This window comes from Rhamphochromis sp. 'chilingali' (assembly GCF_963969265.1).
Source record: "Rhamphochromis sp. 'chilingali' genome assembly, chromosome: 1".
Taxonomy (NCBI): Eukaryota; Metazoa; Chordata; class Actinopteri; order Cichliformes; family Cichlidae; genus Rhamphochromis; species Rhamphochromis sp. 'chilingali'.
Window position 1 is genome coordinate 45,078,334 of NC_137929.1, and position 16,172 is coordinate 45,094,505.

The following is a 16,172-nucleotide window of genomic DNA, read 5'->3' on the forward strand; positions in this document are numbered from 1 at the left end:
AGTCAAATCCCGGAGAGCTTGATGGTTAACAAACCGTGCAGACAAACAACCACAAGTCGCCAACAGTCACAGAGTAACGGAGAGAGAGAAACGTGGAGGACTGACGACACTTGCTTGATTCAAAGGGAAAAAGCAAAGGGACGCACCAACCTGAGAGATGCATGCTGCACTCTGCTGTGGGTTAGGCTGTGATAACCTCTCTCTCATCAGTGTTGTCCTCTTAGATTGGGGGATTTTTGTCTGTGCTTGAAATAAACTCAGAGCACAAATTTCACCGAGGGTTGGGGGGATTTCTTCTCCCTCAAGTTTAGTTCAATGTCCGGTTGCAGTCTGCTGAGCTATCAGTACTTTTGTCACAAACTGCTTTCTCTGTGTTTGGTACATGGTTCGTTTAAATTATCGTTTACATATCATGTCCTTGTAAACTCACTTTTCACCAAAGAGACGAGAAACATTTGAACAAACAAACAAACAGAAAATGATGTTGACGGAGTGCCTTTTACTGTAGATTCTAAATTACTCACCCACCACAGTAAAACGATCACACAACTTGTGGAAACATGACGCTGTCACAACACCAAATATGTCCTTGTTCTCTTGGCTCACTTACTTTAGGTTAACATAATAGAAAGCTTTGTGGATGCCACTTTTCAACAACACAAACCTCCTCTGATGACATTGAGCATGATCAGTTTTCAGTCAGACTCTCTTACCGGGCATCATGCCAGTCTTTATCAAAGCGTGACATCAAGCCCAAACGATAACATTTGTTTTTTGGCTCTCTCCGTCCTCTTGTGTGTGTTCGGCTTTGTACTACACACAAACAGTGGCGTGAGGGATAGACGATTTAATGTCGATTTTCCTTTTAAATCCCCTTTTCAGTTGTTGATTTCATTTCTCTTTAGAATGAATGATTCATATTATAATATTTAACCTATGCTTTAAGTCACATTATTTTACTAAGTATACGCTGACAGACCGTATAATCTTCACTGAAGCTCCAGAACAGCCTCGGGGTGTTATCATAACTACAACACTCCTCTGTGTTTGTTAAGATTCACCGCAAAATCCGCCTCAGCGGTGAAACAGATCACTCACGCAGCGTGTGCTGATTGTCTTTAAGCTCAGCAGTCATTTGTAATTCTAGATGACGTGATTAGAAGTTCATTTCTTCGACCTGTTGAAGTTCAGCAGCGTCTGGTTTTACAGCAAATCACTTTATCTCGTTGCTGCTCTGGTATCAGCATTTACTGAGCTTTAACCAATCTGGATTTCTGGCTACCTTAGCGTTAGCATGCTGTCTGTGCCGGTGCTTGCAAGCTGCGTTAACATTATACTGCTGTTGTATCTGTCCTGGAGCAATCTCCCTCTACCATCGCGCTCTCATCCTTATGTGCAATACAAAGGCTGTGCGTACATACATACATCAAAAAGTAAAAAAAAAAAAAAAACCCAGTAAAACAGAATTTTACAAAAATGCAAAAGAATTCTGTGATTACCTGTACCCATATTATTTTACGTGTATGGCAATTTTACAATAATATGGGTAAAATAATTCGCTAGCATTATTTGAACAAGTTACTAAAAAAAGTCATATTCAAAGTAAATAAGTCTGTTTTGTATATTGTACTTATCAAAACTGGGATCAGATGAACATGTATTAATTCTCCCTTTTTTAAAATCTCCTGTAGATATATTTTTTAAATTACCATGTTTTAAAACAGCGCCGTTCACCTCTTTGCTCTGATAAACCTTATGTTTACACGACTTCAGAAGAGTGAGGGCTAATGACATATGAGAGGGATGGCAAGAGGCTGTGACAGGATGAACAATGTCACATCACAGGATTCACGAGTTTGTAAAGCAATCAGCCTGAAAGTTTCTTGGCTCGGGATGGCAGCCTCTCCCTTCTTTTTGCTAGTGCAAAAGAGTTATTCAGACGTCACGGCAGACAAACAAACAATGAAGGATTCATTGTTTTCTCTCACTTGTTATTTATTCAAATGTCTTTGGTGTGAATTTTTCCCTCGCTGTCTTTATTTCACACAAATACCTGCAGCCTTTCTGGCTGGAAACAGTTTTGTCAGGATAACAGAGCCGACTGCAGAGAAACACCTGGACTGAGTTTAGATGAAGCTTCAGGTTTAACTGGGATTATGGCAGCAGATTAATGCTTCTTACTTTGTTGTATATTAATTGTATGTTAATGTGATTTTGTTAAAGGTTTTCAGTGTTTATTCCATCAAACATTTGAAGTCATTTCATGTGCAAAATGAATAAAATCATGACTGTAATCTGCATCAGGTCACTTTATTATCCACTTAAAACTTTATTGGCACACAGCAGCTTCCCTGAGCTTTTTACAAAAAGCAAAGTAAACACAGTAAAGACTAAATCTGTACAAACAGGCAGGACAATATACAAATTCCCTGTATGTGTCTGCACATATACTTGGCCAATAAACACGATTCTGATTCTGTTACTGAAGAGCTCTCATTCATCCATCTTGAAGCTAAATTATGCATTGATTATGTAAGCAGATGATTTACAGGCATTACTTCATTGATTGGAAGACAAACACAAAATAATAGAGACAATCTCAAACATTGTAACAGCAGTCAGCCTGAGCAGAAGGAGAACGGAGGATTTCTAAACCTGAGAAAGTGGAGTTGCACAGTGGTGCCGTCATAAAGGTGGCGAGTTCAAATACTTAAAGGGATGAGCTGTTGTTGTTTTTCACTCATCAGTGGTGGTTAAAGTAAGGGTTCCCGTCTGCCCTCTTCAGCCCCTCCTCCTCCCTCCTCTGTGCCGTTGCAGAGAAAACCTCGAGAGCACACATTGAATATCCTGTTCCTCAGAAACCAGCAGAGCCAAACAAGCAGGGCAACGATCACAAATACAGCTGCCGTTATGGAGAAAGTGCTCCATGACCAGTCGGAGCACTCTGATGGCTGCAGAGGACAAGAAGACAGAGCAGAAATGTTAGTGAGCAGTTTTAACTGGCGTCTGTTATGACGTGGACTGTGAGGCTCTGCTAAAGCTTCCACTAAATTACAGGGACCCGGCTACCCTCATAACCTATATTACCTCATTCCTACAGTGTCTCCACCCCACCACCCCCTGCCCGCCTTAGTAGATCTGTGCACCTGCATTGCACTTTACTACCTTCCACTTTACAACCTTATAATAGCTCAGCAGTGACTAACTACATTTGTAGTCACTGTTGTCTGTGTGCTTGCTGATCTGGGCTGTTATCTGCACTGTGTGTCTCTGAATGTGGGATTTTGCATGCGGAAGAGTAACTGAGTGGACTTTTAATGCTTACTGTCAAATGTGAACCATTTAAATGCAGTCTGTGTTCTTACCCTCTCTGTGGTTGTAGGCTGGGATGTGGTGCTTGGTGGTGTTGGTGGTGTGGAGACGTGCAGGCGGACAGCGGAGCGGTGTTTCTCCACTTTGTCGATGTCACAGTAATAAACTCCTCCGTCTCTCGCCTCGGCTCGCTTTATGATGAGGGACAGGTTTGCTCGTTGGTCCCAGTCTGATGGTATTGAGACCCGGCTTTCATCAAAGCCGTTCCCATATGTGGTTTTCCCCGACCGGACATCCAGCTCCAGCACCACCTCTCCATCTCTCCTCCAGCGCACAGACTTCACCCACTGACCTGCTGTGATGGAGCGGCACGGGAGGATGGCATCCTCGCCCTCGTGTACAAAAACATCAGAAGGTATGAATACCTGCAGCTGTGCAGTCTCTTCTTTCTTGTTGTTGCAGTCAAACTCGTAATAGCCTTCATCACTGATATCTGCACTGGTCAGTATCACAGAGTCGCTGCTTTGGAAAAACCTGTTAATATAACCTGGAGCCGGCTTCCAGCTGCCGTCGAGATCCCCGACCGAATGGAGGCTGTTGTCCTGCAGGCGACGTTTCAGCGTGCCTCTTCCTTTCATGCACTCCTCTGTGAGGGGAAACGTTACATCGTCTCCTGCAGCGGCTTGAATCAGTTTCCCAGAAACGCCGCTGAGAAAAAGAAGAGGAATGAGCGTAGAGACCGAAAAACGTGTCATCTTGTCAGTGTGGCAGCAAAGTGAGCCGCACAGCAGCTGACTCGCTTTTTATCTGCTAATGCCTTATACGGCAGCCTCTGTGCGCCGCCCTTCTTATGAGTCATTCATTAATGTTAGTGCCTGTGTGTGTGTTTGGGTTAGAATATGAATGCGGTCTGGAGTTACGTCACACTGAAAGCATTTTTTTTTTTTTGCTGGGAGTTGATCAGTATTGCTGAACTATGAAATATTTTGTGTGCATTGTATTTGTTGCCTACAGGTTTAACATAATAGCTTTAGTGTTTAGAATGGAGTATGAACTTATACGAAATGCAGCAAGATATTTTTAAACAAGTTTTATTGATTATAAAATACACTAAATCGGATTCACATCTTATCGGCAGATATCCAAATTTATGACATAATCGGACATAAAAGAGTGGTATCGTGCCATCTCTCTTCAAAACTTGGGCTCCCATGGCAATATCTCCATGAATCCCACACAGTGCAAATATTCCTGAAAGCAAAAGATGGCAACTTCAAAACCCCAATTCTGGTGACACAAAAACACACAAATACATAGCTCAGCAGGTAATCCACAATTGGAAGCAAGCGCTTTACTCATTCATACATATAAGTGAACAACAGGTTTAACTCAAGAATACTACACTGCCTGGGGCTCAGCCAAACTCTTAAACAAGTTGCTCCTGATGAGAGAAATCCACTGGCTGTGGGTGACAAGCGGCAGGTGTGGCTGCCTCCAGCTCGACCAAAGCAACGTTGTCAGGCCGTCACACTGATTTCTAGCTTGAAAGTAAAATTCTCGGATTTCTTTCTTAGATCAGTTTTTCCAAATTTCCACCTGACTGATTTTTGTTTTTACAAGCTTTTTTATTTTATTTATTTATGTACTTCAGATTTCAGGAGAAGAAGCAAAGAGACCTTCTAGAAGACACGAAAACTTGACACAAACATAATCAAACATTCAAGTCTCAGATATTTATTTGCAGAAAAGCTGATTTTATCTTATAAAACTTATAACCTACAGAAACAGTCAGTGCGGCCAAAGCAAGGAGTGAGATGCCAAAAACTACAAAGAGTGTATCACATCACAGGTCACACACAAATACAGCCAGGTTTAGCACCAGGGTGTGACAGATTCAGGTGACTTCATAACTCAGCCAGGTTCAAGACACACACACTCCCAGAGATAACGTGAGAGTGAGAATGCAGACGGGGATGACAGAATTCATGTTGGTGTGACTTTTAAAAAACTTTTCAAGAACTTTTTTTTGCTCAGCTAATATGTATTCCCAGCCTGATGATCATAGTTTTATTTAAATCAAATTATTCAAATGTTATTAACCGCTTTTCCTGAAATAATGATTCAGATTTAAAAGTTTTTAAAGTCCCACTGAAGAGTAACCACAGAATATATGAGATAAATGTCAGACCTAATGGCCTAGGAACCCTAAAAAAACAAAACAAAAGTGAATTACTCTTTTTTTAAGCTTATCGCTGTATGTTTGCTTCACAAACAACATGTTTGTTTGCTAGCATCAGTTTTTATTTTTGGTAATAAAGAATAAAATCCAATCCTCTTCCAACCAGGTCGCTGCCAGTACTACCTAGCCTGGCCTGTCTCCCCAATGTGATGTTTGTGTATTGTATGTACGTCTATCTTAATTGCCCCTTGGGGATAAATAAAGTCTCTCTGACTGTCTGACCTCGCATCCACCTTTTTATTTCCTGTTTTGGTTTGGTCCAAGGTGCACGCGCTCTTAGCCAGATGATGATGGTAGGATCGCTCCGTGAAAAATGAAGTCAGGGTTTCAAAGAAGGTAAGCAACACTGGTGGAAATAAAACTTATAGTTGGAGTATTAGTTACCTTTATTTCGAACAGGAAACATTATTTTAGTGTTGTTTTAGCCAAACAATATCTCCAAAAGTTGATTCTGTTCATCTTTATAAAACGCTACGTCCAGATGAACAGAATCAACTTTTGGAGATTTACTTACCTGGATGATTGAGCATGCATCAGGAAATAAAACAACATGTAAAATCTGAGGTGCTGCTACACTGTGCGGTACCACAAGCCCCTCAAAATATGATTGGCCCCCTTCAGGCATGAACAGAACCACCTGTGGGATGTAACTGAATACATTTACTCAAATACTTCATTATTTATTATTTACAGGTAAAGTGATGTACCCATTAATATGTATAATAACAGCTTGGTGGTGAGTTTAGCCACAGAACATGAAGTGCAGATTTGGTCAGATATAACCAACCTTGCTTCCTTTCATCAGCTGCTGTGACAAAATCTAAAACCTCAGATAAAAATAACAGGTATCACACAGTAACTGTGAGATGAGCTGTATCTGCTAATGAGAGGCTGAGGTGGAGAGGGCTAAATGTGGCTCATCAGCTGCTTTGCACAGTGCAAACCCTTCATCTGTAATTCTGCCCTGGTCAGTGCATCACATGTGTCAGTTCCATGTCAATAATACTGAGAAGATTCAAGATCTTTTAGTGAATCAGTAAGCCGCAGTAACAGTCATGTTAAATAAATCTTTGTCTCAATCACAGTGATTATTCTGTTCCCTTTGTTGTGGGATTTTGAAAAGCGAGTCTGAAGTCCAGTTTTTATTTTCAAGGTCATCAACTATTCAGAGACACGTTCACTGAGTTCAGGTGATAAAAGGGACTATGTGACAGGCTGCCAGATCATAGCTACTGATGGTTTTCTCATACACAGCTGGTGCTAAACTGGGATTTACCTCATCGGTTATGTCAAGACTTGTTCTTTTTTTTAAATCACTGTTTGTAGTGAAGACAAACAGTGGGAATGCAGCAGGGCCTTGAATGTGGACGAACTGGTTAGACTGCGGACATTTTTTATTTTTGCAAAGAACAAAGCCAAGAGATGAGCACTGTCACACACAGCAGGCCAGAAACATGCAGCTGAAGAATGAAGAAGGACAAAAAGTCAAAAGATGGCAAAACGAGTGCCACGCAAAGAGGAAACCCCTCACAGACAAATCAGAGATATGATAAGAAATGCAGAGAGAATCAGAAAGTTTCCCAGCATCTTCACCTTCAACCTACTTGGCTTCAGGATTGACAGTAACGTCACAGCCTGACTCACTGTGGAGTGGACTGCTGCTGTAGTGACAGAAGAAACGAGCATCCCAGCATTGTAAGAAATCTATTTATTCACTTACATGCATACAAATAAATGCTAATAATATAAACATAAAATGACAGAAGTTTAAATATCCATCCATCCATTCGCTTATCCTTTTCAGGGTCGCTGGAGCCTATCCCAGCTGTCATAGGGCGAAAGGCGGGGTACACCCTGGACAGGTCGCCAGTCTGTCGCAGGGCCAACACACAGGGACAGACAACCATTCGCACTCACATTCACACCTAGTGACAATTTGGATTATCCAATTAACCTATCCCTAACCTATTTGGACGGTGGGAGGAAGCCGGAGTACCCGGAGAGAACCCACGCAAACACGGGGAGAACATGCAAACTCCACACAGAAAGACCCCGGCCTGATGGTGGAATTGAACTCAGGACCTTCTTGCTGTGAGGCAACAGTGCTAACCACCGTGCCACTGTGCCAGAAGTTTAAATAAAAACAGTAAATTAAAGCTTTAATCAGAAATCCTCTTTGGTCATTGTTGATTGATTTGTGAATATTTTCTTTTGAGATATATACAAACGCTCTTGTCAATAATCAGCACAACAAACCACTGATTGAAAGACACTTTTCTTTTGACAGCGTAAATATTCATAAAATAAAAAATACAATTTAAAGTATTTTTAGATGTTGCATTGCAGTCACATAATTACATTTCAAGTTCAAAATGAGGTATTTAAACTGGTTTCATGTTGTGTTGTTGCCAACTACTGGTGGACTTATGATTGTGCTTATGGCACACATGCTTTTGGCGGGAGATGCTGGTGAGAGGACACAAGGTTCCTTTCTCAATTCTAAGTACGCGAGTACGTGCTCACGTTCTCGGCAAGACCGGACTTGGGTACCGGTATCCGGTGCCACGATGGCATCGGATACCGGTACCCATCCCTATATTCAAGTTTGATATTCTTAATATTTTAAACTCTATTTTTGTTTATTTTTAATGCTACGCACGTGTTTATCCTTTGTTGAATGTTAGAGGTCTCAAGGATAAAGTTAAAAGAAAAGCAATATTTATGTTTATCAAAGGGCTAAAAGCGAATTGCGCCTTACTACAAGAAACTCATTCAAGTGACGCTGATGCCACCTTCTGGTCAAATCAGTGGGGTGAAAAAATCCTCTTCAGCCACGGATCCAACCACTCTGCTGGAGTAGCTCTCTGTTTCTACCGATGTCCAGGGAAGGTCATGACTTTTCAGGCTGATAATTTAGGACACTGGCTGGCAGTTGTATTGAATATTGATGGTTCATTTGTGATTCTAGTAAATGTTTATGGGTACTCCTCTGTAACTCTAAATAAGCTCACGTTGGAAAAAATAACAGATGTCCTTTCCGAGTATAAACTTTTATACCACACAGACCATGTATTACTAGGCGGTGACTTTAATTTTGTTCCAAATGAATGGCAGGATAGAAATCCTCCCAGATACAGTATTAATCAGTGGAATCCAATTCTAACAAAGTTCATTGATTCAAACAATTTAAGTGATATATGGAGAGAGAGAAACCCTGGAGTTACTCAATTCTCTTGGATTAAACCAAATGGTAATAATATGTCCAGATTAGATCTGTGGTTGGGCTCGACTTTACTATATAGATATGTTTCACATGTTTCCATCTCAGCAGCCCCGTTGACAGATCACAGTATTATTACTCTTAATCTTAACCCTGAAAATAAAACACAATTTAAAAAAGATAACTGGAAATTCAATGCAGATCTGTTAATTGATGATGGGTATGTTAAGATGGTTAAAGACCTCCTCCATAAAATTTGCAATGGTGGAACAATTGGTACTTACACACACAGATGGGAATTTTTTTAATTTAAAGTTTAGTAAAATGAAAAGTAGACAACAAAAGGAATTTGAAAGTAAATTACTTTACAATATAAATAACTATTGTAATAGACAGTTTATGTCAGAGGCTAAGAAATTCCCTTTTGTCTTTATAGGCTCAATTAGATGATTTATACAAGAAAAAGGCTCACGGAGCATACATTAGAGCTCGTACAAAATGGATAGAAGAAGGTGAAAAAAGTACTTCATATTTCTACAGGAGAAACGGACGCAAGAGAAGAAATCTATTAATACAATAATTGTAAATGGGGAAGAATGCACAAATCATAAGACTAGAAGAAGAAATACATAAATTTTATTCAAATTTATACTCATCTAAACATTTAATTACCGATTCATTTACCTTTTTTGATCAGATTGAACCTTACATTCCAAAAATCGATTCTGTATTCAGAGAAATTTGTGATTCTGATATATCACTGGATGACTTAGATCAAGCCTTAAACAAACTGAAAATGGACAAAGCTCCTGGTCAGGATGGCTTGACTGCCATCTTTTATTTCTTCTGAAAAGAAATAAAATAATTTTTCTTCAAAACTATTAGGGAAATCATTAGTAATGAAACATTAGCAACGACAATGAAACAGGGTCTTATCTCCCTTATTCCCAAACCTGGTAAAGATAAAAGATTAATCGATAATCTACGACCAATTACTCTATTGAATACAGATTATAAAATTCTTGCTCGTGTTATTGCAAACAGATTAAAGGACGGCTTAGATCAGATTATTAGTGAAACACAATCTGGGTTCCTTAAAAATCGTTCTATCCACAATAATAATAGATTGGTTTTAGATCTACTGGATTATAATCACTTAATTTAAGATGATGGTGTGATTCTTTTTTTAGACTTTTATAAAGCATTTGATATGGTCGAACATCCTTTCATTTTAAAAGCTTTACAGTATTTTGGTTTTGGTAAAAAAATTCATAGATTTAATTTCTTTATTATACTCTGACATCAATAGTTCTATTTCTTTACCTTTTGGAACGTCTAAACAATTTAACATCAGTCGAGGAATCCGTCAGGGGTGTCCAGCTTCTCCGTTACTTTTCATTATTGTAACAGAACTTTTAGCTATTTTGATGAAACACAATCCAAATATTCAACCACTGAATTTGATGGGAGCCCCATTGATCATAAGTCAATTAGCAGATGATACTACACTGTTTTTAAAGAACATGTCACAGGTTCCTCTCACACTAAATGAAATTTCACTATTTTCAAAGGCCTCTGGTTTGTACCTGAATATTAGAAAATGCGAATTATTAACTATCCATGATTGTAAACCCAGTATGTCTCTTAACATGGCTATTAAAAGTGAAATTAAATATTTGGGTATTATAAATCTCAAAGAATACAAATAATAGAGAAAATCTAAATTTTGAGCATATTACCCAGAAATCTAAAAAGATCCTAATCAGCTGGTTACAAAGTCCATCTTTCGATGCGTCTTGCTTACTAAAACAGAAGGTATCTCTCGACGGATTTATCCATGACAGTGCTTATATGTTTCCAATAGACTAATCAATAATATAAATCAAATTAACTTAAATTATATTTGGAGAAACAAGCAACATTATATTAGGAAGAATGATGTAGTGAAGTCATTTGAAGAAGGAGGTTTGAATGCGATTGATTTTGAAGCAATGGATGGTTCCATCAAACTCAAATGGTTGCAGTCTTTCATAAATAACTCAAACAGTATTTGGTTTTATTTCCCCAAAGTAATTTTCGAGAAACTTGGTGGCATTGAATTTCTCTTAAAGTGTGACTTTGAAATTTCCAAATTACCAATTAAATTATCCAATTTTCATAAACAGGTTCTCCAGTACTGGAAAATGATTTACAAGCATAATTTTTCTCCACATACAAATTCGATTTGGAACAACAGATGTATATTGATAAAAAGAAAATCCATCTTTTATAAGGATTGGATGGATCATGGAATTTGGACCGTTTTACACCTTTTAGACAATGACGGCAATGTATTATCGTATAATAAATTCATAGATAATTATGGCTTATCATGTACTCAAAGTAAATTTATTAAAGTTGTGAAAGCCATTCCCCCTGCAATGATTCAGATTGCTAAAGCCAGTTTAACCTATTCTTTCTCTATAATTCGTGAACCGTCCTTAATTATTGATGATCGTCAATTTAAAGGAAAGACATGCAATAATAAATTTTTAAGGACAATTCTAACCAAAAAACTTTTTCCTTCTCAATTAAAAAGAAAATATTTGTTTAAAGATTATAATTCGAGGTTTTTGACTAAGTATCTTTCTTTTCCAATTCCACCAAAAGCAAAAGAAAATCACTTTAAAATCTTAAATGCCATATACCCGTCCAAGGACTATCTTCACAAGAAATTCAATATAGATACAAACGCATGCACTTTTTGCAACACTGATATTGAGAGTACAGAGCACCTTTTTTATTCATGTGAAAGTTCCAGATCTTTTTGGGATGATTTTCAGTACTGGTTAACCTCTAAAAATATTGACTGTCCTTCTCTAACCTTTCAAGTACTTAGATTTGGCCTACAAACAGAAAATAAGAAAATGGAATTTGGGATTAACAATTAATTTATAGTGGCATGGTGGTTAGCACTGTTGCCGCACAGCAAGAAGGTCCTGAGTTCAATTCCAACATCAGGCCGGGGTCTTTCTGTGTGGAGTTTGCATGTTCTCCCCGTGTTTGCGTGGGTTCTCTCCGGGTACTCCGGCTTCCTCCCACCGTCCAAAGTCATGCAGCTTGTGGGGATAGGTTAATTGGATAATCCAAATTGCCACTAGGTGTGAATGTGAGTGTGAATGATTGTCTGTCCCTGTGTGTTGGCCCTGCGACAGATTGGCGACCTGTCCAGGGTGTACCCCGCCTCTCGCCCTATGACAGCTGGGATTGGCTCCAGCGCCCCCCGCGACCCTGAAAAGGATAAGCGGAAGCGAATGGATGGATGCAAAATTTTTCATTCATAAATGTCACTTCTTGAAAATTTGCTGGCTTTAAAAATGAAGTCCTTCTATTGAAGGCTTCATTAGACAAGTGTAACTTAAATTGTAACTTAAACTTAAAACTCCTCTCTGGAGGGGAGAGGGAGGGGAAACAGGAGGACAAAGGAGGGGGGAACAACTAAGCTGTAGTGCCTCTTCACCTCACTGTGCAATACCTTTTTGTGCAATACTTTTGTAAATAGTCAACAGTGCAATAGACTCAATACTTGAAATGTGCAATTCACTTGTATTTTTATTTTTTATTCCTATTTATTCTATTTATCCCCTTCGTATATTTTATTTATATTGTCTCTGTATTTATATATGTGTGTGTGTGTGTGTGTATATATATATATATATATATAATATTCTGTAACTCTGAAACTTCTGTCGGTGCTGTGCTTTTTGGAAATCGAATTTCCCAGAGGAACCCACCCGAGGGATTAATAAAGTTCTATCTAATCTAATCTAATCTAATCTAATCTAAATAAAGCTCACACCTCACTTGAATTTTTGATGCTGCTTTTCAACTGATGTAGCTAGACTGTGTGTGGGTACTTTTGTTTTTGTTTTGTTTTGTTTGTTTTTGTTTTTTTTTTGTTTTTTTTTACTTTATATGGAAGGTCATTTAATGTACTTGTATGCTGCTTTATGTTATTTCTGACATATACTGTTCATTTGTTCTTTGTTCAATGGCTGCTTTGTTCTTAACCACCTATACTTATACTTGTACATATCTTTTTGATTTGTAAGATATGCGCTGTAATTGTTAGTCAAAGGAGGACAAGACTGCTGAGTCTTGTCCTGTGGAGGTGGCTCTTCTATGTTGTGCCATGCGCTGTACAGCCACTTCACAAGCGCATAGCACAACATAGAAGAGCCACCTCCACAGGACAAGACTCAGCAGTCCATCTGCATCTTAAGGACAAAGGTCACTCTTTCGAGGATGCCAATGTTCACATTTTGGACAGAGAGGACAGATGGTTTGAAAGAGGAGTGAAAGAAGCCATCTATGTCCACTGTGAGCGACCATCTTTGAACAGAGGCGGGGGTTTACGACACCAACTCTCTGCCATCTATAATCCAGTTTTGAGATCCCTTCCCAGACGCCTTAACGCCCACTCACATCCTGGGCCATCTGATCTCAGGAATTCGCATGATAAGGTGGGGCCAGGTTTCACAATGAACTCACCCGAAACTCTGGCTGATTGGGACCCACACCCAGTTTCACAACTTGGCTCAGGCGATTAGAGGATCATCAGGGGGTCCTTTTGTCCCTCTGTGGGGGGTTACTCCCACTAGGTTTATATCTGGGACTCTCCACCATTTGACCTTAGAACTGAAGAAGCTTCTCGGATGAGAGGTGAAACATCTTCAAGTAACTTAAAGAAGTCCAGACGCTTTTCTTTGCAAGCTCCTTTGACTAAATGGAGGGACAGTAACTGCATGTGTAAATGTAAGCGTCTAAAACCTGAAGATAGAGACAAAATACTGTTAATCTAACTATCTGCCATTCTGCAATTCATCTCCTGTAAACAATAACGTGGCGCACAGCGTGACGTGGAAAAAGGCACATACCTTTAACATTGCATGACGAACTCTGTATTCCTCCTCCACACATAAACCCCAAAAAGGAGTTTTGAAAAATCTCTGTTTTTGATGATTCCAAACGCCGTTTACGTGCATAAAAGCATAAAAGAGTTAGTAGTTCATTTTCTTACTACCTGCAGTTTACTTGTATTTCCTTAATTGTTTACTAAATGTTTGAGGTGTGAAATAAACCACAATGGAGCAAAATATGGGTGTGTGTGGTTGGAGGATGTGTTTGTGCGTGTGTGCGTGCGCGGAATATTTTTCTTGTAAAACAAAGGGGGGCCCAGCAAAAAAACATTTTTTTATTTGAATTAGTTAAATATGAGTGGGCAACTCTGACCATGACAAGACTGCATTTACTTTTAAAAAAATTAATAAAAAATGTAGACATATTGTTGTCATTATTTTTACTCTTCAATTTGATGTGTTTTTTCTTTAAGATGTAGAGTGCAGTAAAGCAAAATGGGAATATTTTACTATCAATTTTCTCAAAAACTGTACAGTAATTTTTGCTGTGGATGACAGGGTGCAGAGTGGGGGTCACCCAGAGTCATAATCCAGTGAAATATCTGTGTCACCTCTTATAGTTTTCCTGTAATCCGAGGTCAAAGATGTGGACATTAAAAGTACAGTAGAGTAAATTGGGTAAATTTTATTGTTAATTTTCTCTGAATCATACAGTAATTTGGGCTGTGGATCACAGGGGGAGGAGTGGAGATAAACCAAAACTGGGAGTGGATTGTGAAGTAAAATAGTGTCAGGACACAAAAGACTGCGTTTCTAAACCGGGCTTCACCCATACCGTAATATACGTAAGAGTAGTGCAACCACATTTTTGGTGCGGCTGGCGGTGCGGCTAGCTTGACTGTGACTTCGTAAGTGACGGCTCTCTTTCCATAACATCAGAATGGCATTAAATGGAAAGTTCCAGCTTCCTCTGGTTTTTTATAAAAACTGTTCCAAACTCCACTGTTAGATTATATGCAATGATATGTGTTGGCACAAACTATTAATTCATAGAAGCTGGAACTTTCCATTTAATGCCATTCTGATGTTGTGGAAAGAGAAGCTCCTATAAACAAAGTCAAAAGGCTTTTACTCTGAAATGCAAAACGAGATTGATTTGAGATTGAGATGTTACCACTGTAGAGGTTGTGTATGGTTTGCATGAACTCCAGTTACTTAGTGGAAACAGTAATTGTCCTGTTAACAGCATCCGTGTTTAATTATTAAAAGTACCAAATGAACAATTATAATTCCGATACTGACGTGATAAAACTGTGGGGTTGTATACTGTCAATGCAGAGTGAAATGATCTTGTGGAAACAGCAACTTTGCTTTTAATGGCATTCTGAAGTCAGTGAAAGAGTGGGTCATACATGGACAATTTCAATGGACCATTACTTTGAAAGGCAAATTGACTTGATATCACCGTGATAGTGTGCACTGTCGATCTTGAGTGAAATTATCCCGTGGAAACAGCAATTTTCATTTTTAAAACATTCTGAAATAATTGAAAGAGTATATCACATATGGACAAATTTGATGGGCCATTAATTTGAAAGGCAAAATCAGACCAACATGAAATTTACATGGTTTTACTGTCGGGTTGGATACTGTTGATCTAAAGTGGAATTATCCTGTGGAAACAGCATCTTTCAATTTAAGAGCATTTTGAAATTGTTAAAAGAGTAGGTGAAAAGGCTTTTATTTTGGAAAGCAAAATCATAATGACTGGAAATTGACATGGTAACATCGTGAGGTTGTATACTGTTGATCTAAAGTAGAATTATCCTGTGGAAACAGGGATTTTCCATTTTAGAGCATTCTGAAATCACTGAAAGTTAAGTGAATTATGGGCATTTTCAACAGGCCATTATTTTGGAAGGCAAAATCAGAATTACTTGAAATTGACATGGTAACATTGTGAGGTTGTATACTGTTGATCTAAAGTGAAATTATCCTGTGGAAACAGCAATTTTCATTTTTAGAGCATTGTGAAATCTTTAAAAGAGTAGGTCGTATCTTGGCAATTTGAAAAGTCTTTTATTTTGGAAGGCAAAATCTGACTGATTTGATATTGATACGGTATCACTGTGGGGTTGTATACTGTTGATCTAAAGTGGAATTAGCCTGTGGAAACAGCAAAATTCTATTTAAGAGCATTTTGAAATCGTTCCAAGAGTAAGTCAGATATGGGCAATTTTAAAAGACTTTTATTTTGGAAGGCAAAATCAGAATGACTTGATATTGATATTGTATCACTGTGGGGCTGTATACTGTTGATCTAAAGTGAAATTATCCTGTGGAGACAGGATTTTTTTCTATTTAGAGCATTTCAAAATCGTTACAAAAGTAAGTCATATATGGGCAATTTCAATGGGCCATTACTTTGGAAAGTGAAATCAGACTGACTTGATATCGACATGGTATCACTGTGGGGCTTTATACTGTAAATACAGAGTGGAAT

General features: G+C 38.6%; 1 protein-coding gene across 1 annotated transcript; it reads right to left on the reverse strand.

Moving 5' to 3' along the window:
- Positions 1-2,300: 2,300 nt before the first annotated feature.
- LOC308408296 (uncharacterized protein) lies at positions 2,301-4,067 on the reverse strand (the record flags this gene model as incomplete). The annotated part of the gene is made up of 2 exons (XM_080900500.1): positions 2,301-2,951; positions 3,366-4,067. 2 exons carry the CDS (start codon positions 4,065-4,067, stop codon positions 2,754-2,756), a joined length of 900 nt encoding a protein of 299 aa, XP_080756626.1. The 3' UTR covers positions 2,301-2,753.
- Positions 4,068-16,172: the final 12,105 nt, after the last annotated feature.